This window comes from Staurois parvus, unplaced genomic scaffold (assembly GCF_062004578.1).
Source record: "Staurois parvus isolate SC_StPar_1 unplaced genomic scaffold, SC_StPar_1.0 ptg000149l, whole genome shotgun sequence".
In the NCBI taxonomy this organism is placed as follows: domain Eukaryota; kingdom Metazoa; phylum Chordata; class Amphibia; order Anura; family Ranidae; genus Staurois; species Staurois parvus.
Window position 1 is genome coordinate 4,544,111 of NW_028317945.1, and position 22,432 is coordinate 4,566,542.

General features: G+C 42.3%; 1 protein-coding gene across 4 annotated transcripts in view; it reads right to left on the reverse strand.

Annotated features, from left to right (window-relative positions):
- The window catches only part of CSNK1E (casein kinase 1 epsilon), a 93,026-nt gene that overhangs the window by 23,018 nt on the left and 47,576 nt on the right, over positions 1-22,432 (reverse strand). For all 4 annotated transcript variants that reach the window (XM_089674265.1, XM_089674266.1, XM_089674267.1 and 1 more), the window contains one exon: positions 1,947-2,057. In XM_089674265.1, the coding sequence (XP_089530391.1) occupies positions 1,947-2,057 (111 nt within the window). The remainder of the gene's footprint in view (positions 1-1,946; positions 2,058-22,432) is intronic.

Here is a 22,432-nt window from a genome sequence, read left to right on the forward strand (position 1 = left end):
TTTAGTGTGGTGAGAAGCACTATTGGTGCTTAGCAGCAATTCCTCAAGATACACTGAGGGGTGATACTGCGCTGATTGTTTATTGGTATATTTATTAGGTGACACTATGTGCCTTGGAGGATGTGCAGTTAGCAATGATAGATCAGTGACTGAACAGAACAAGTTAAAGTGTGTGTGTGTATAAATAAAAAATAAATAATAAAGAAGAGGCCTTTAAAAGCACATTTGAAGGTTCAATATACAATTTTCTTCTACAATTTTCCTTTAGGCTTTCCAAAAACCATATGACGTCAAACCTAAACAACACCTTCAATTGTATGCAATCAGGCAGGCCCTTTCCCTACATAGTTGAAGGTAAATCTAACGAAGACTGTACAAAAATTCTGCAAGAAAATTGTATAATGTATGGGCAGAGAAGAAATTAATATGCAAAGGATGTTTTTGGGATGACAAAGACAATAGGAAATGTATCAAGTGGCCAAAGTGTACAAAGCTTTGTACACACAAGTAGAAAATTGAAGTCACATTTCTGAGTAACAGTCAGAGGAGAGATTTGAAGCAACATTGCAGGAGTAAGACAAAAAGTAGATGCAGTACAGCAGCATTTGGAAAGGCATAGAATAGCACCAGTCTGTATGTCGGCAGACTACATGAGGGTATGCACTAATATTTTAATTTTATCTTGAATGGAAATAAGATTGATGTGTGACGGTTTCAAGGTGGAGATGACTGAAGGGGTTAGTAAATAAAATCAAAGGCACCAAGGCAATGGGTTTGCAGTGCAGGGTTACGGACTGTTGACGACATTAACCTTTTTCAGGTAGATACAAAGTGCAAGCTCCAATTCATCCACACAAAGGTTATAACAAAATTAAACTTTGGCCATTCAGGCAACAAGTTTGCATTATTTCCCCCATCCATATATGCAGCTCTCCCCTTCAATTCAGCTCTCTGCTCAGTACTGGGAGGTAAGGAAATGCCCAATTCCTGGTGATTTAAAGCGGAGTTCCACCAAAGTGGAACCTATGCTTTTCTGCCTCCTCCACTACCACATTTGGCACCTTTTGGGAGGTACATGGTTTTGACAGGCCGCGGTGAAGTCTTTCTGCACTCCGTATGACCCTCCTCCCTCTGCATTCTAACCAGAGGTCTCAATTTCTTTGCTTTGTAAAGCCCACTCAACTTCATTATTCACAAACTTATGGAAGCACAGTCCTGACAGATTTACTATAAACACGAATTCCAAATATCGATTTATTTTTCTTTTCCCCCAAAGTTACACTGGTCCGGCTTGAACCGATATAACCATGCATATGCCCTACTTGTAGGATCCCCATTAAAGGTAGAAATCATTGTAGTAGTCACTGCTACTACAATGATCACTGCTATCTTCCACGTCCCATACCGAGTGGCTACTCAGCTGTATAGTAACAACAGGGGGTCCCTTGCTAGAGACAGACATCATTCACAGAACGCCCTGCATTTTTCACAGTGAATGCAAAGCATCCTCTGATTGGACAAGGGAAACAGGTCATAACCTCCCCACTTTTCCACCTCATCCAATTAGAGAATTCATTGAGAAAAATGCAAGGTGTTCTGTCAATGGTGCCCATGCTGAGCAGGTGACTCCCTGTTACTATGCAAAAGGAAAGCTGTTCAGTATATGACAAGGGTGACCACTACAGTAGCAGTGACTACTACAGTGATTCCCAGCTTCCACACTAATCCCACATAAACAGAATATGCATGTTTACATTGGTCTAAGCTGAATCAATGTAACAGGCAATACAATTCATACCTGGAATTCAGCTTTAAGAACATTGACTGCTATACTAAAACAGTCTAGCTCATAAAGTAGCTGCCCTAGCTTTGGGTAGACAAGTCCAAGTTAAGCAAACCAATATTCCAATAAACCAATGTTGTAGCCCAGTTCTGATGGGCCTTACCTCCCCCCTGCATCATCTTGTAAAACTTGCTCTCAATGTGCAACTGAGGGTGCTTTGTCTTCACACATTCCAGTTTGATGGCCACCTCCTCACCAGTGGCAATGTTTGCACCTGTGGAAACACAACACAAACACATCCATCATGAGCTTGTGTACATTCGGTCATAAAACCAGTCTATTGTAACCTTTCTGGAAGGCTGGAAATTCTTCTTCCTTAAACATATCATATTACATACATTCTAGATATCGAAGAGTTTAATAGGGCTTTGCAGAGCCACTAAGTAGTGACAGCAATTATAATGATAGACATTACACAATATATACACACTTGGCTAATTAGATTAAAATATTTGTTACACTGCAGAATAGATCAGCCTATACAACATGCGTTGTGTATAAGCTTTCTCTGCCCAATTTCTAGGGATATATTCTTTTTCAGGCTAAAGCAGATTCCTCCATCCAAAGTGGATGGAGAATTCCCCTCATTGCCAAGCCTAAAGTTGGCCATACATGTATAGATTTTCGTTTGAGAATTTTCCTTTCAGGTATTTGATTTTAAGTCGTTAGTGGGGTCAAATCGAGGTTTCGTTTTCGACAGCAGCGACTGGAAAATTCGAAGGGGCAGAAAGGAAAACTTTTCTTGATCAAACTAATTTCCGGCCAGTGTATGTGGTTATCGCTCAGAAATTACATTCTTTTTAAAATCGAATAAAAAGCAAAGACAATTTTCAAATGACATTCGTCCATTCACCAAATGTGCAAAGAATTTTCATAAGACTTTTCTTACGAATATTCTCACCCAACGATCTACACGTGTAAGGCTAGCTTAAGCAAGCCACTAGGGGTGCTGATGACAGATGAAAACATTGAAGCATTTTAATACAAATAAAAGCAAGCTTTCAAAGATCTACATTGTTCTGCAGGTATATTTCATAGTTGGGGAAAAAAAGAACACATTTTCCAAGCAATTATTTTTTTCACACTGAAGTAAAATGGAATGAAAGCAAATGGGCAGATTGGCATAGCATTGTACAAACACTTCTCTAGGTGTCCTCTTTTCTACTAGATTGGGTGACAGTTTATTGTCTACCAAGTACCCCCTGGTGAAGACAACTAAGGCTCATCTTGGGGAAAAGTGGACAGTTTAGAAAATTAAAATCATTCTAAAGTTCAGATGGAGGCACAGAGACCTTTTCACATTCGAATCTGACCACGGAAACAACAGCTGCAAGCTGTTTGCGATTGACAAGAAAGCTGTCCTCTCCAGTTTGGTTACATACATTTTTTCTTCTTTCTTCCTTGAGTTCTAGGTAGGTGGGTCTGACAGATTTAGTCAAATGATTAGTCCGAGTCTGGTAAGTAGGAATGAGCTCAGGAGTGTTCGGATCCTAGTCAAGACCCACCCATGCAATCCCGCCTGGAAGTTGTCACCTGCACTATGCCAATCATAAGCGGCCAAGGAATTCTCCATCACAACGTCAGATATACAAAGGGTGTGTATACAGGCGGCTTCAGCGCAGGGATTGTCTCATGTGCTTACGACTGGCCCAGTACAGTGACCACTTCCTAGCGGGATTGTACAGGTGGGTTCGGACTAGGATCTGAACATGCCTGGAGCTCACCCCTAGTAGTAAAAAAGCAATAAAAAAAACAAATGAATTAGAGAAGTTGGGAGCCAGTTCTGTTTCTGGTTGAAAAGCAATGAGCTGAACTCCCTTCTCCAGTGCTCTTATAAGCGTGGTTTCAAGAAAGGAATATACGAGTATTTTTGTCAGTTTAGGAAAATCATAGCTGGCTGCAGTTAGAAACAGAAAAGCAATTCTTGCCCACAGGACTCATTTATATTTGAGTGCACATTGCCAAACAGTATACTGCCCTTTTATTTTTAATGGGGCCTTAAAGCACCTCCATGGACCCAAAGCACATACCCCCCAACACACATTTTTGTCGGTACAGTGCAAGGCAAAGTATGTATTCTTTATTCCATGGGTTGCTGTGCACTTGGAGATAGGTGCATTCATTTATTCAACATATGTATATATTTGGGCGCCACTGAAATGAATGTCAATGCAATGGAACACTGAAGCAGACTTTTGTTGAACCATGCATACCGACCAGTGAAATACGCAATGCATACATGTGAAGCCATCCCAAAGTTCAGCTGAAGGCTTAATTTATATGTTGTATCAATTATTTAAAGTGTTACTAAACCAAGGACCCTGCATTCACTATATCTGGTCTCCCACAGTACACAGAACATGGAAGTGCAATTATTTTAGTAAATATAAACTGCTAAAATACCTTTTCTCATCAGCAGTTAGAGCAGTCTTGAGAGACTTATACCAGAGAATACTAGTAAAAACATGTAGAAGGAGTTTTCATTTTGCTCTAGGAGGATGCAGAATCCCTGACCTCTGTCTGGACAGTGGTCATTGGTCCTGTGCTGATCACACTCTCCCAAGAAAAAAAAAAAAAAACAAACCTTTCTAGCAATACACACCAAATTGAGCATATGCAGAGTGACTCCACACAATATGTCTTATCAGGAGAGAAGAGGGGGACACTGGAAGAAAGAGAGGATCAGAGAAGTCAGGCTCAAACAGTCTTTTTACACAATGCAGATGATTAACCCCTTAGGTTTCACAGTGAGTATAACAAGTATGATTTACTGCATATACAGACTGATTTTTACTGTTGTGGGTTTAGTAACACTTTAATAAAGGTGATTTCTTTTCCTACCTCAAAGTGGAGCACAAAATAAGTGAGTACTCCTAAGTAGCATTAAACCTTCCATATCAAATTAAGATCTCAGTCTGGAATATCTCAGATATTCAGTCTGGCTCCTTCAATTTTTCAGAGTATTTTGGCCAGTAGGAGTGGTGACTGTGACAGGGCCACCTACTGAGTGAAGTTTGCCCAATTCATCAGGAATGGGCCAAAATTTACATATTGCATGTCCTGTTGTAGTTTGGTCAAGTGATATACACTGCTCAAAAAGATTAAAGGAACACTATGAAAACACATCAGATCTCATTGGAGAAAAATCTCATGCTGGATATCTATACTGATATGGACTGGGTAGTGTGTTAGGAACGTAAGGATGCCCCATCGTTTGATGGAAATGAAAATTGCCAACCTACAGAGAACTGAATTCAAAGACACCCCAAAAATCAAACTGAAAAAATTTATGCAGCAGGCTAGTCCATTTTGCTGAAATTTCATTGCAGCAATGCAAAATGGTAATCAGTAGTTTGTATGGCCCCCACGTGCTTGTATGCATGTCTGACAATGTCAGGGCATGCTCCTAATGAGACAATGGATGGTGTCCTGGGGAATTTCCTCCAAGATCTTGACCGGGGAATTACTGAGCTCCTTGACAGTCTGAGGTGCAACCTGGTGGAGTCGAATGGACCACAACATGATATCCCAGAGGTGTTGTAATGGATTTAGGTCAGGCAAGCATGGGGGCCATTCAATGGTTTCAATTCAGTCATCCTCCAGGAAATGCCTGAATACTCTTACATCATGAGGCTGGACATTGTCGTGCACCAGGAGGAAACCCAGGACCCACTGCACCAGCGTAGGGTCTGACAATGGGTCCAACAATTTCATCCCAATACCTATTGGCAGTCAGGGTGCTATTGACTATCCTGTAGAGGTCTGTGCATCTGTCCATGGATATGCCTCCCCAGACCATCACTGACCCACTACCAAAACGGTCATGCTGAACAATGTTACAGGCAGCAGAATGTTCTCCATGGCTTCTACAGACCCTTTCACTTCTGTAACATGTGCTCAGGGTGAACCTGCTCTCATCTGGGAAAAGCGCAGGGCGCCAGTGGCAGACCTGCCCATTCTGGTGTTTAATGGCAAATGCCAATCAAGCTCTATGGTGCCAGGCAGTGAGCACAGGGCCAGCTAGAGGACGTCGGGCCCTCAGGCCACCCTGATGAAGTCTGTTTCTGATTGTTTGGTCAGACATTCACACCAGTGGCCTGCTGGAGGTCATTTTGTAGGGCTCTGGCAGTGCTCATTCTGTTCTTCCTTGCACAATGGAGCAGATACCGGTCCTGCTGATGGGTTAAGGACCTTCTACGGCCCTGTCCAGCTTTCCTAGAGTAACTGCGTCTCCTAGAATCTCCTCCATGCTCTTGAGACTGTGCTGGGAGACACAGCAAACCTTCTGGCAATGGTAGGTATTGATGTGCCATCCTGGAGGAGTTGGGCTGCCTGTGCAACTTCTGTAGGGTCCAGATATCGCCTCATGCTACCAGTAGTGATACTGCCCCTAGCCAAATGCAAAACTAGTGAAAAACAGTCAGAAAAGAGTAGGTAAAAAAATGTCAGTGGCCTCCAGCTGTAATACTATTCCTTTTTTGGGGGTTGTCTCATTGTTGCCCATCTAGTGCACCTGTTGGTAATTTCATTACCACCAAAGAAGCTGAAACGGATTAATAACCCCTTCTGCTACTTAACTGACTAGATCAATATCCCAGGAGTTTAATTGACTTGATGCTATACTCTGACTAAAAGGTGGTCCTTTAGATTTTTTGAGCAGTGCTCAAAGATATAAATTTGATTACTTGCAAAGGTAGCACGTTGGCTAAATGGTTAGCATGTCCACCTAGCAGCACTAGGGTCGTTGGTTCAAATTCCAACCATGGCACCACCTGCCTGTCATTTGTGTGTTCTCCCAGTGCCTGCACGTGTTTCCCCCCGGGTACTCTGGTTTCCTCCCACACTCCAAAGACATGCTGGTAGGTTTATTGGCTCCTGTCTAAATTGGCCCTAGTATATGAATGTATGAATGTGAGTTAGGGACCTTAGATTGTACGCTCCTCGAGGGTTAGGGATTGATGTGAATGTATATTATATATATGTGAAGCTCTGCATAAATTGATGGCGCTATATAAATACCTGTCAAATAATGTGCAATTGCATATCATTGCTCATAAACACCTATTACTTTATTGATAAATATTAGCAGCCCTCCTATAACCAGCTATTTTTAATTTCAGTGGGCCTTTTAGGGATAATCAGGTGACTATGTTTAAATACACAGAACATATTTTACTTTTCGTATGTATTCCTTGAACTGAAGAAATGCTAGCCTAGGAATGACAGGTTTTTTTAACATTCGGCTGTTTAACAGAGTTTTATCTTATTTCTATGATGGGCTTTTGTGTCGCTAATGACACACTGTAGCTGCAATTACAATAACCAGGTACACAAATGTTCTATGAAAAGAACTTTAAGTAAGGGATTAGCCTTGAGTACCTATTTACCTTCTACAGAAAGGGCATAATTACGAGGGATAGCCAAAGTTGCAGCCTGTTACAGACTATATTACCACCTAGAAAGATCAAAAGGTAGTTTCACTTTAACCAGCTACACTAATTAAATAAGCACATCTCAAGCAGCCCAAGAATAAGGGATGGGGAGACACCTGCCCATCTCTACAGCTACAGTTCTAGGACCCACTGTTATAAGGTCAGTTATGGAGTAAAGCCGGCCACAGATGGGTCAAATCTTGGCCGGTTTAGCAGGGAGCGGCCAAGATTCGATCCATCTATGGGCAGACTGGTTGTATCCAAGTTGATCCATTGATTAACTTGGGTACAACCAGCCCGTTGGACATTTATATGCTATTTTTGCTGGTGACTATAAGCACTAGCAGTAATCATTGTGTTCTGCCGGGAGGGAATAATCTTCCATCCGTGGTGGAAGGAAAGGAAAACGAATAGTCTATGGCTTGCCTTAGAGAATATTCACCTAATATAGACCATTTCAATTTTGGTTGGATCAGGCATTTACTTTGTGCACCTAGGTCCTACAAACCGAACTTTGATGAGAACTTTTAGGGAACAAACTGATCAGTCAAGGATGGATTTCCTCAACTCCTTGATAAATTCAGATGCTCCCCTTCCCTTTGTAAGTAACATTAAAGTGGACCTCCTCACAGCCTCCCCAAATGGCTTAAAAAAAAAAAAACAAAAACCCATACAATTAAAAAAAAATAATGTTTAAGCAGAAAAAAAAGACTGAGTGCCTAGCTATTTTGGTAGGTGTGGTGTCACCTGCCACATCTTCCAGGAGTCTCAAAAGCCAGTACAAAAGGAAGTTTACTTTTTTTGACATACATCTTTTTGAAAGAAATTTGTAACAGGAGAATGGGGGGGGGGGGGGGGGGGTACGGGTAAAGTGAACTTTCCATGTTGATAAAAGGTCCAGTTTAAATCTATAGGTAGCATTAAATTATGTAGCCTACTCAAGGGACTGAAATGGCTTAACAGTTTGGCTATTCTACAAAAGAAACACTTTTTATTACCACCTGGACAGACTTCTTGCATTTACCCCTGTGCATATACAGTGCATCCAGAAAGTATTCACAGCGCCTAACTTTTGCCACATTTTATGTTACAGCCTTATACCAAAATGGATTAAATTATTTTTTTTCCTCAACGTTCTACAAACAATACCCCATAATTACAACGTGAAAGAAGTTTGTTTTGAAATCTTTGCAATTTATTAAAAAAAAACAAAAACACATGTACATAAGCATTCACAGCCTTTGCCATGACACTCAGAATTGAGCTCTGGTGCATCCTGTTCCCACTGATCATCCTTGAGATGTTTCCACAACTTGATTGGAGTCCACCTGTGGGAAATGCAGTTGACTGGACATGATTAGGAAAGGCATAAACCTATCTATATACGTTCCCACAGTTAACAGTGCATGTCAAAGCCCAAACCAAGCCATGAAGTACAAGGAATTGTCCGTAGACCTCCAAAACAGGATTGTATCAAGGCACAGATCTGGGGAAGGGTACAGAAAAAGTCCCGTAGCATTGAAGGCCCCAATGAGCACAGTGGCCTCCATCATCCGTAAATGGAAGAAGTTTGGAACCACCAGGAATCTTCCTACAGTGGGTCGCCTGGCCAAATTGAGTGATCAAGGGAGAAGGGCCTTAGCCAGGAAAGTAACCAAGCACCTGATGGTCACTCCAGCATTTCTCTGTGGAGAGAGGAGAACCTTCCAAAAGAACAACCATCTCTGCAGCACTCCACCAATCAGGCCTGTATGGTAGAGTGGCCAGATGGAACCCACTCCTCAGTAAAAGGCAAATGGCAGCCCACCTGGAGTTTGCCAAAAGGCACCTGAGGGACTCTCACACCATGAGAAACAAAACTCTCTGGTTTGATGAAACAAAGATTGAACTCTTTGGCCTGAATGCCAAGCATCATGTCTGGAGGAAACCAGGCACCGCTCACCACCTGGCCAATACCATCCCTACAGCAAAGCATGGTGGTGGCAACATCATGCTGTGGGGATGTTTTTCAGCTGCAGGTACTGGGAGACTAGTCAGGATCGAAGGAAAGATGAATGCAGCAATCTACAGAGACATCCTTAAGGAGAAACCTGTTCCAGAGTGCTCTGGACCTTACGGGCCAACTCTGTGAATGTCCTGGAATGGCCCAGCCAGAGTCCAGACTTGAACCTGATTGAACATCTCTGGAGAGCTCTAAAAATGGCTGTGCACCGACGCTCCCCATCCAATCTGATGGAGCTTGAGAGGTACTGCAAAGAAGAATAGTAGAAATCGCCCAAAAATAGGTGTGCCAAGCTTGTAGCATCATACTCAAAACGACTTGAGGCTGTAATTAGTGCTAAAGGTACTTCAACAAAGCATTGAGCAAAGGTTGTGAATACTTGTGTTTTTTTGTTTTAATAAATTGCAAAGATTCCAAAACTAACTTGTTTGGCTCAGCTGGTGGTTGTGGGGGTCTGCGGACGAGGGGCTTATCGGAACCTGGAAGCCCCCTTTAACAAGGGGGTCCCCAGATCCTGCCCCCCCATTCACAAAAACAAAGTGTAGTGTAAAAAAGAAAAAAAAAAAGTTTTTGACAAGTCCTGCATTAAAAGAAGAAAAATAAAAGAATGCCCCCCAAAGTAGATCCAACATCAATCATGCCAATGTCACAAGGTGGTGGGGTCACACAGGGTGATGTCACTTGGTACACCCACCCCTTAGATATTTAAGAACTGTCAGGCCAGTGGGGAGCTGTCAAGACGGCGGGAGCCAGCGTCGTCAGCAGAACCTTTTTTTTGGGGGAGGGGGTCGGTGGGCATCATGATTGACGTTGGATCAACTTCAGGGGACATTCTATTTTTCTTCTTTCAATAAAGGACTTGTTAAAGACTGTCTTCTGTCTACCCAGGGACCTCCTAGGGCTGGCTGGGCTGTGTTACTGTACACAGATTCATACATAGTCAGTGCAGTGACAAGTGAATGTGTACTGTAGAAAGTGTCTAACATGTTTATACTAGAGAGTGTTCATGCAAGAGGTTCAAGTGCAACGTACTATTGTTCAGGATGAACTACAAGAGACCTAATTTCTGCTGAAACAGATGGCCTTCGCTCATGATTTCCTGCAAATGTAAATGTAGAGACTGGTATGGAAGCATGCTTATGTGTGCACACGATTGAATCATGCTGAGGCTTTTCATTTCCAGCTGCATCTCACTGGACTCAATATTGTACTTTGCTTGATTTTGGCCAAACTACCTAAAGATTTCTTCCAGTTGCAGGAACTACTGATCGGTAAAACCAGCACTGCAGGTAATGTGACTGTAGTGACAGCTGGAATTGACCAAGACAGACTGAGCTAAGTCCTGCTAATGTACGAAATAGGTGAACTTGGCTCACCAATTGCCAGCTGTCAATACAGTCACACTAGCTGCTGCATTCTCAGGCAGTGGTGGCTTTACCCAATGATAGACACTGAAATGCTAGGGTTATCTCCCCATCAGCAATAGCTATATCAACATTTTGCAAAAAACCCCATGCCCAAATGATTTCCTCCCCTTCTAAAACTGATATTTGTCAGTTCCAGGACCATGACTTGATACAACCGTGATGTCACTGCTCCTTGTTTCAGCCTTGTCCAAACAGAGAATGCCATGTATTCATTAAAAAAATACAAGGCATTCTGTGAATGGTGGCATTGCCAAGTGAGCAACTGCTCTTTGGTCAATGTGCAAAGGAGAAGCTATTCAGCACAGAACCTGGAAGATCGTGGCTATCACTGTAATAGCCCCAACCACAACAATACTTGCCAGCTTCCCTAGTGGCCACTCAGATTTGATATGCGCAGCACTTGCATTGGCCTAAGCTGTACAAATAAAGATCATACCTGGAGTTCAGATTTAACTATGCATCTTTCAGCAACCTATACAGTCATATGCGGGCTGCCTAGTGCTGGTTCCTAGTACTATGTGAGAATTGTCCAGGTCTGCCTTCCAGCAGTATCTTTAACCACCTTATGCTCGCCATATAGTACGACGGGCGCAAGGTGGTTCTCTCGTTCTGATAGGACGTCATATGCGCATGTGTGGCTCAGGGAGCGCGCAGCGTGTGTCCAATCACAGCTGATCACATGTAAACACGGGAAAGCCGGTTATCGGCACTTCTCTCCTCTCGAGCTGTCACGCTGACAGCTCAAGAGGAGAGGAGAGCCGGAAATCGGCTTTCTGCAGAGGGGACATGTACACTGATCATCAGGGCACTGATGATCAGTGTGGCCCCAGAAGTGCCACCTGTCAGTGTCCATCAGTGTCAGTCAGTGCTCATCAGTGCCACGTGCCAGTGCCCATCAGTGCCACATCAATGCCACATACCAGTGCCCATCTGAGCTGCCTTTCAATGTCACCCAATAGTGCCAGTCAGTGCCACCTATCAGTGCCACCTATCAGTGCCAGTCAGTTCTGCCTAACAGTGCCAGCCAGTGCCGCCTAACAGTGCCAGTCAGTGCCGCCTAACAGTGCCATATATCAGTGCTGCCTTTCATTGCCCATCAGTGCAACCTACCAGTGCCTCCTCATCAGTGCCCATCAGTGCCACCCATCAGTGTCCATCAGTGCAGCCTATCAGTGCCCATCACTGCAGCCTCATTAGCGCACATCAGTGAAGGAGAAAAATCACTTATTTACAAAATGGTATAACAAAAACTAAGAAAAAACTTTTTTTTCAAAATTTTCAGTGGTTTTTGGTTTAAGAAAAAATACAAATCCCAGAGGTGATTAAATAATACCAAAAGAAAGCTCTGTCTAAAAAAATTATAAAAATTTCATATGGGTACAGTGTTACATGACCACGCAATTGTCATTCAAAGTGTGACAGTGCTGAAAGCTGGAAATTGGCCTGGGCAGGAAGGGGGTATAAGCGCCCTGTAGGCTAGTGGTTAAAAATGTTGTACTGATTAAAGTAGAATTAAATATTAATAAAAATAAAAAAAAAAATCTGCTGGCAGGCAGGATTTTTAGAACATAATAAACCATACTGGTCTCTTCTGTCATAACAGTTTCCCCCTGCCTGTCAGCGTTTGTATATACTGAGCCATGCATACATGGGAGTGATGTAATCACGGCCCTGCCAATCAAGTAAATGAAGAGCCACAAACTGGAAGGACGTCCCGGAGAAGATGGACGTGCCCATGACCAACAGGCACACTGACACCACAGCACTGGAGGAGTTCGCTTGCCAGGTAAGTCTCCCATAATGTGCCAATGTGTAGTACATTAAGGTTAAAAGCTCCTGGGGGCCCTTTATTTTTTTTTCTATTTTATTGGGGGAGGTTTAAAACTGCATTAAAGCATGTGTGGATGAATCTGTGCTGAATAGGCCTACAATGTGAACAAACTATTGCCTTATTACTCCACCATATTTGAAAACTCAGTCAGCATTCCCAGAACACAGATCTTACGATGTAACACTGGTGTGTAAGATGAAGAGGAGGAATCATAATATTACACTCTTACTGAACACCATTTATATACAGTAGGCAGGATAAAGTAACCAAATATGCCATCATACTCATAGCTAGCCCTGTGCTGCGTTCCAGTTTCCGGTGAAACTGCTTTACATGTATAAACAGAGATAACGCAAAAGCTCGCAGGCCGTCCAGCAGATGGGGTTAGACACGGCAGGAGTCTGCAGCAGAAAAGGCGGGGGTTGGGGAAAAATCAATTTAGCTCTTTCCCCTTCCTTATGGAGCATTACGCCTCCAAACGCATTGGGAGTACACAGACTCAGTGGTGTTCCCAGCCTCCTCTGAGCCCCACCATGAGCTCTGTAGTCAGTTAACCCATTATGAAATACATGCAATCTCCTCCAGGAATTATTGGTGGGATATGAGCAGCTGGGGAGCCCCCAGCAAGCACCCCTTACATGGCAGCTGTCTTCCCTAGCTTGTCACTGTAAATGGTATTGCACATCCTGTTTTCCTTTAGCTGCGGCACACATAAAGTACCCTGGGCTAATCAGCAGCTAAGCTGTGCTTCTGATCACAAGCTCTGGGGAATACTAGGGATATCCTTCCTCCTCTACAGTCAGAACATACACAAGCGAAACCAGGAATATAGAACAGAACTGAATAGATAAGCCTGCATTCTCCCATACACTACTGTAAGGGCCATGTCTTACTAGTCATTTTGTAGCACAGAATTGTAGCAGCTACAATTCATCACTGGAATCAATGTGACCTTTAATTGACTGCTATTCACGTATTATTAGCAACAAGGACGAGGGCAGCTGCTACAAAGTTACTAGTGTGACATGCTTCTAACGCTCTATTGTGTGAATTAGTGATGAGCTGTGGGTTCGAAATGAAGTTGAATTCAGTCTAAACTTTGCCTGTTTGCCTGTAGCAGGAAGTGAAATACATATTACCAGTATTAATACCACTGCTAAACGTGACTGATTTCTGTTCATGCTGGTTGCTAAGGATCCAGTGGCCGCCGGCTTCTTAGCAACAAGTGGCGCTTCACTGCCCAACCATTCACGAGTCAGCTGTGGATTCCTGGTTGACAGTTGAATATAAACAAGAGGCAGGGATGGTAGGCTGACATCAATGACAAAATATGGACATTTGGTCCATGACAGCATCCACCCACACCCCTTTATTTATAATTCTTACAATTCAGCTGTCAGCCTGGAATCTGTCTTTCAGTGAACATCTCTGTTTGGGGCAGATGTGTTGGTGTTTTTTTTTTTCTTTTTTGGTGGGCATCGTTCATCATGTTTAAGGAGAATCTGCATCACTGGTTGACAAGAGTGATGCTGGATTTACGAGGGACGTTTTTGTTTTTAAAAAAGGACTTGTGACAAGTGTGTCATGTGTTCATTTACTGTTAACATTTTCTTTTGTGAACAAGTAGGGGTATTATGTTTCACATGGTAGGGGGACAAGATACCTGGCTCCACTTTTCTCTTAACCTCCCCAGCGGTATTCCCGAGTGTAGCTCGGGGTAGAGTTTCAGTACCAAAAGCGGTAACCTCAAGCTACACTCGGGCTTACTATGCAGCATTGCATAGGGAGTCCCTGCAACGCTTACCTTGTCCTTTTCTCCCGCGATGCGTCCCCTGCAGCGTCCCCAGCCATCTCCTCCAGCCGATGCCGGCATCCAGCTTCCGTGTTCCGGCAAATTTGAAATTTTTAAAAAAATTAAATTTTTTTTAAAATGATTATTACATAGTAAAACATTGCCGTTTCAAAACATTTCACATACATTTTGTCCCTACGGCTTTGTCCTGTCCCCTGCCTGCATTTTGACTGTTCTTTCTGCCTGGAAACTTAGAAAAGTCCATGGCGTCCAAAAAGCATCCCTTTATGTCAAAAGCGGTTTTAGACCAGCTAGAGAATAGAGATAGTAAACCAGAACCACTTGCAGAATTGAGTGATGATTTGTGGGGAAATTCGTCATCAGGTACTGAAAACGATTCTACGACTTTGCTCAGCGATGTGCGAACTTGGCGCTACATTTCAAATTTCAGTGTTTTTGGTTTGATTATATTATTTAATTACATTTATTATTATATTTTTTTATGATTATTTATTAAATTATAATTTATGATTTTGTGTTTCAAGTTTTATCATATCCAGAATGTTTACTAGACTCTTGTTCGGACAGATTTCAGTGAGTTACTCCTAAATTACAGGCCTACAATAAAAAAAAAAAAAAATACATATTTCCATGCAAAAAAATGGTACCGCTTTCAGCACCAAAAATCTGAAATAATCATACCGCTAGGGAGGTTAAAGGGACTTCCAGATTCTGATAAGTCCCCCAGCCACAGACTGTCACAATTACAGAGCCAGAGTTGTGGGGAAGTGGATCTTGTCCTCATCAACCTAGAGACAAAGGTGCTTTACCAGAGTGGCACTTCTTGCCTCCTATGTTGATTGCATATGGCCTAATATGATTTGGGGGGGTAAGGTACGTATTTTAAGGGGGCATCCACATGCCATTGCAAAATGTAATTTACTGGCAATTTAAACCGGAATTTTGTTTTTTTCTTTTGCTGTTTGTAGGTGTAGCACAACCCCCTTAGGATTTGCTGATGAATTAGGTCCCTCTATAGTCCTGCACAGCCAGGTATCACACAACTTCACAAAGGCTTGCATCAAGAGTCAGAAAACCAGTCCTTGAGCTTTGGTTTTGTTGTTTATTTAGGGGAATTGAACTGGGATAGGGTTAGGGGTGTACAGGATGCCCAAGGGAACTGAAGACAACTTCCTGGAACTATTTACAAGCCTTTTCTGCAGCACACTCTTTGTTGGAGAGCTAGCGAACGTCTCCTTTGTGTAACACCCCAGACCCTAGATGAACTTCTCCTCTTCATCCAACAATCTGGAGATATCCCTAAGCAGGTTACCTGCAGCAGATGGAAATAACACTTGGTGCTCTTAATTGAGACATGTACACACTATAGATGGAGCTGCAATAAATTAACACGGACGGCTGCTTACAATGATCACCTTTTACCAATTTAACCACTTGGCATCCACCATACTGCAATTTTACTGCTACAGGGTGGCCGCTCTGCGCAAAATCATATATTATATATACACATACACACACGTGATTCTGCTTTTCTAGGTAGGGGGCCCGCGTGCGCCGTCCTACTCGTGGTCATTGGATCCTGTAAATGTCAATCACCAAGTCCCGTTCAGCGATTCATGGCCAGGACGCAGTGATCGGTGGAGCAACTGACAAGAGAAAGATCTGTGAGTGTAAACAACACAGATCTCTCTCCTGTCAGCGGGGATGTGCAGAGTACAAAGTTAAATCTCTCCCCGACACACACTGAACCTTTTGATCATCCCAGATGTTAACCCTTTCCTGCCCAGTACTATTCGTAGAGTGCGAGTGCTTTTTATTAGCACTGATCATTGTATTAGTGTCATTGAAAAAGGTCAGTGGCAGTTAGTTCCCACCCAGTGTCAGAATGCCTAAATGCGCAAAAAAAAAAAAAAACCCCATTGATGATAAAATACCACCAAAACAAAGCACTATTTGTGTGAAAAAAAAACGGTTTAAAATTTAATTGTGTGCAGTGTTGCAATTGTCAGTTAAAATAGCGCAGTGCCGAATAGCAAAAAATGGCCCGGTCATGAAGGAGGGTGAATCTTCTGGAAGGCAAGTGGTTAAGTAAAACCTTTATTTGGAAAAGGAAAAAACTGTTACTGTAACTGCTTATAAAGTGTTAGCTGGAGTTTAGCTTCAAATTGTTGGTAACATCAATCTAAATCTGTTAGTCTAACACTATCCTTTTCCCAGATTGACAATGCTGCTGCTCAAAAGGTGTCTCTGCTTTACTACTTCATCCAGAATGCAGACACCCTAAGGGTCCTTTCCCACCACATGTGGTGAGACTGCATTTGTGGGCTATTCCAGTGCAGTCCCACTGCATGACATTGCAAAATGCCTTGACTTTCTATCTGCCTGGTTCACACATCTGTGTTGCGGTAGTATGTACTGAAAAGAGTCTTTTGTGCAGTAGTTTTTGAGCACAGTGCAGTGCCAGGCAATCCACTGCCTCGCACTGTGCAACTGGCAAATGAACTTTATTAGATGGAAACAGAGCGATGTGCCAAGATCAGTGCATCATCACTGTGCTGATTTCAGCCATACCGCACACCAGCTGCTGCATTGCAACGCATTGGCTGGTGTGAACATACCCAAGACAGGAAGTGCATTACTGGCTAGATTACCAGGTGAATTAAAGGAAGCTTAAATTCAGGCTCCAAATCTAAGGATTGGCAAGCTGCTTCTGTTTTTGGGTGTAACACTGCTTTAAGACAGGTGTGTTTTTTTTAAATTAATTGGATATTTCACTTTAAACATTAAAAGTGTTACTAAACCCACAACAGTACAATCAGTCTGTATATGCAGTAAAGCATGCTTGTTATACTCACTGTGGAACCTAAGGGGTTAATCCTCTGCATTGTGTAAAAAGGCCCTTTGATCCTTTCTTCTCTGTTCCACCCCTTATCTCTTGATAAGACAGACTGAATGGTAGGCATGCACACATGCTCAGTTTGGTATGTATTGCTAGAGTGTTTTTTTTTTTTTCTTGGAAGAGTGTATGTGATCAGCAGAGGGCCAATCAGCACTGGTCAGACAGAGGTCCGGGGTTTTGCATCCTCCTAGAGCAGAAAGAAAGCTCCTCCTACAAGCTTTAGCTAGCGCTCTGCTGGACACTGATAGAAGCCACAAGACTGCTCTAACTTCTGATGAAAAAAAATATTTAGCAGTTTATATTTACCAAACAAATTGCATTTCCATGTTCTGTGTACTGTGGGAGACCAGGTATAATGAATGCAAGGTCCTGGGTTGAGTTTAGTAACACTTTAATAAAATCATTGATCCCTGCAAAATATGTATGTTTTTTACTGGAAAATATCCCCACTGACAGTGTCCATCCCCCCCCCATATCATTTGGCTGACAATCCCTTGCCTTAGCCATGAAAATTGTAGAATTCTAACTAAAGTAATCTTGAAAATAATCCTATACACCTATACTAACTAACCTGTGTACAAAAAGATGTTTATACTTACCTATTTTCAGGCCACTCAGGTCCGGTCATGTGATCTGACCTCCCCTCATCAGCCAGCGCCAGGAAGAGGTGGAGCCGCTGACCATGGCTGCACCATGGGATCCTATGGGTGGCATCATCGCTAATGGCTTTCCCAGCCATTGCCAATGTCAGGTGCTCTCTCTATTCACCTGTAGTCGCTGCTGGCTCACAAAATGGACCACGTGACTGGACCGGAGCAGACTGAAGATAGGGAATTATATACATCTGTTTTACACATATTAGTTAGTATAGGTGTGAGGAGGGGGGCTAGTTAGGCTTTCTGTAATTCGTTTTTCAAGATTCTGCTTTGATTGACTTAAGGGTCAGATTAGCATTCCTGCAAACCTAACCCTGGCACTTTTGTTTCGTCCCTTGTGTTAACCATACACAGTCAGATCTCTTACAAGTAATGGAATGCAATAGCTGCATGAGAATTGCAGAGTCCTGGCATGATTCTTGCTCTTGATTACAGATCTCTTAATTTCCTACAGAAGAAAAGGAAATCATGGACTGTATCAACCAGCTTTTCTGGAATATAAGGTTTTAACCTTTTTCTCCTTTTGTGATGCTGATCTCCTGTAACCACTTTGCAGCTACTTCCTGTCTAAGTGTATGTGGTCCACATGGCATCGGTAGTCATTGCTCAAGGCGAGCTTCCAAATGACAGTGGTTGAACATGCCTGTACATTCAGCTTCAGCATGGCCACTTATCGTCTTCACCAAAAGCACATATGACAGGGTGACAAAGCAGAACAACTAGGAGTCATGTTCAAAGCATCAGCGCCCTATAACAGGAAATGTCTAAACAAGTATGTTAATGGTAGGTCACCAGGTATTTTAATTAAAGCAGCAGACTTCAAAAGAATGAAAATTATTTTGGAACTACATAAATACAACACTTATATGGGATTCAGTGCAATGGTTGGGTAGGGAAAAAAGGAAAAAAATATACCCAAGAGAAACATCTCTGTTCTTTATTAAAAAAGACACGGGGGGCAGGGTTTATACCTGCTCAAAAGACTTAACTGCTATGATATGGCCAGTGAGTATGTAAAGGTCCCACCTAGGATAAGGAAGCCAAAAAACAAATAAAAAAAAAAAAAAAAAGCAAAATAGGCAACAAGTGATCACACAAGAGGAAAATCAGGGAATCCCTTGCCATACACAAAACACAAGGTGGCCAATGTAAATATTCAAAGAGCCTGGACCTTGGATATAAAGACAAATGTTAGAATAGACTGGCAAAGTGCAGGCAGTGATCAGGGCCATCAGATGTCCCTGTCTAAGCAGAAAGCCTACCAAAATCCATTCATCTACTACTATCTAAAGCCTGTGGATTAAAATTTCAGCATGGGTCTTGATAAATTCTTTTTGAAGAGGGATCCTATTTTCAACACATGCTGGCTTCTTAGTAAAGCTATGCAAAGAGTAGTAACCCAGCAGGATCTCAGTGATGTGAAGGCTGATAAACAATTACCAATAGACTCCTTCAAGAGTTGGTTCTGGCCAGCTCAGTGGATTGCTTCAAAAAAATGCCTGGATTCTTTCCTAGATGCACAGAAAATAACTGGATACTAACATTTATAGGTAAAGTTGATCCAGGGAATATCAGATTACCTCTCGGGGGATCAGGAAGGAATTTTGTTCCCTGTAGGAACAAATTGCATCATGCTTTGCTGGGTTTTTTTGCCTTCTGGATCAACTGTGGGTGTAGGATTATAACTTTGTTTGAACTGGATGGACGTTTGTCTTTTTTCAGCCAGACTAACTATGTAACTATGCAACTATGTAACAGGTCACTATAGAGCACCGTTTCTTCTTTTGGATATAATCTGGGACTGCCAAAGAATTCTTGCAGTGTTTATATATTTCAGGTAGCCACTAGGGCACAGTGTTGTAAAATACCAGGGTGATACCAATTTAGATAACTGTGAAATAGTTAAAGGGTTACTAAACCCACAACAGTAAAATCCGTCCGTATTTGCAGTAAAGCATGCTTGTTATACTTACAGATGTGCAAAGCTGGTAGAGACATCCCCAAAAATACTTGCAGCTGTAATTGCAGCAAAAGGTGGTTCTACAAAATACTGACTTGGGGGGGGGGGGGGGGGTCTGAATACAAATGCACACCACACTTTTAAATATTTATCTGTAAAAAACCGTTTGAAGACCATTTATCATTTTCCTTCCACTTCACAATTATGTGCCACTTTATGTTGGTCTATCACATAACATCCCAATAAAATACATTTACATTTTTGGTTGTAACATGTCAAAATGTGGAAAATTTCAAGGGGTGTGAATACTTTATCAAGGCACTATTAATGCAGAGTTTTTAGTTTGTTTCACATGAACTACAAGTGAAACTCGAAAAATTAGAATATCGTGCAAACGTTCATTTATTTCAGTAATGCAACTTAAAAAGTGAAACTAATATATGAGATAGACTCATTACATGCAAAGCAAGATAGTTCAAGCCGTGATTTGTCATAATTGTGATGATTATGGCTTACAGCTCATGAATACCCTAAATCCACAATCTCAGAAAATTAGAATATTACATGCAATCAGTGAAACAAGGATTGTACATAGAACAATATTGGATCTCTGAAAAGTATAAGCATGCATATGTACTCAGTACTTGGTTTGGGTCCCTTTTGCAGCAACTACTGCCTCAATGTGGCATGGCATAGAAGTTGTCAGCCTATGGCACTGCTGAGGTGTTATGGAAGACCAGGATGCTTCAATAGCGGCCTTCAGCTCTTCTGTATTGTTCAGTCTCATGTCTCTCATCTTTCTCTTGGCAATGCCCCATAGATTCTCTATTGGGTTCAGGTCAGGCGAGTTTGCTGGCCAATCAAGCACAGTAATCCCACGGTCATTGAACCAGGTTTTGGTGCTTTTGGCAGTGTGGGCAGGTGCCAAGTCCTGCTGGAAAATGAAGTCTGCATCCCCATAAATCTCATCTGCTGAAGGAAGGAAGCATGAAGTGCTCCAAAATCTCCTGGTAGACGGCTGCGTTGACCCTGGACTTTATGAAGCACAGTGGACCAACACCAGCAGATAACATGGCTCCCCAAATCAACACAGACTGTGGAAACTTCACACTGGACTTCAAGCATCTTGCAGTGTGTGCCTCTCCATTCTTCCTCCATACATGAAGCCCATGTCCAGGATCCGTCTGTGTGTGGTGACTCTTGATGCACTGACTCCAGCCTCAGTCCACTCCTTGTGAAAGTCCCCAACATTTTTGAATGGCCTTTTCCTGACAATCCTCGCCAGGCTGCGCTCATCCCTGCTGCTTGTGCACCTTTTTCTTCTACACTTTTCCCTTTCACATAACTTTCTATTAATGTGCTTTGATACAGCACTTTGGGAACATCCAACTTCTTTTGCAATTACCTTTTGAGGCATCCCCTCCTTATGGAGGGTGTCAATGATGGTTTTCTGCACAACTGTCAGGTCAAGAGTCTTTCCCATGATTGCGATTCCTACTGAACCAGACTGAGAGACCATTTAAAGGCTTTGCAGGTGTTATGGCTTAATTAGCTGATTAGTGTGAGACACTTTGAGCCTAGAATATTGCACCTTTTCACAATATTCTAATTTTCTGAGATTGTGGATTTGGGGTTCATGAGCTGTAAGCCATAATCATCAAAATTATGACAAATCACAGCTTGAACTATCTTGCTTTGCATGTAATGAGTATCTCATATATTAGTTTCACCTTTTAAGTTGCATTACTGAAATAAATGAACTTTTGCACGATATTCTAATTTTTCGAGTTTCACCTGTATTTTTGTGATTGATTCAATATTATCACTATATATGTATTTGAATAGCGCACCATAATTTGTGGTTGAATGTTTGGTTTTGGGTTTAGATACATTTTTACTCCCACAGCAAAAACCTACATGCATTTGCCGCAACCTGCTGCACTGTTCTTTACCTATCACTGCTCCAAGGTGCCCTGGGTCTTTCACAATCCTAGCAACACCATTTTTCTATTCCTCATGCATGAACTTAATGTTTTACATATTACTAATAACTTTCCCATATTGTATTTTTGTTGTTTTGTGCACCCACAAAACCGAAGGCAGACAGATATTTAACAGCTTAAAAAGGTTATTAGGAAGTCTTACAAGAACGTAAGCAAAAGGGCAGACTGAGTGGGTCACAGAGTTCACATCATCAGTCCAATTGAACCATTTATACTGAGCTTTTCAGGATATACACTCATGTAGGACTGGATGAGCTAAGTACCTGATTATGTCAGGTCTGAGCCGTCTTTACGTATCTTGTCCCTGTCAAAGACCCAATACTTTAAGTCCAATGTCTGAACAGAGTATAATCCCATGGAACTCCCATTGCCACCATAAATATCCCGAGGAGGGGGCAGAGCTTTCAGACACAGGAGACCTCCAGGACCCAGAAATGGAAGACGGTCAGATGTTCTACCTAAGAACATCCAGAAATAGAAACACTAACTCTGGATGTCTGAGCCAGAAAAACATCCGCACATAGAATATGGGTCAGTATGTTACAGAACCCACCCAACACCACCCT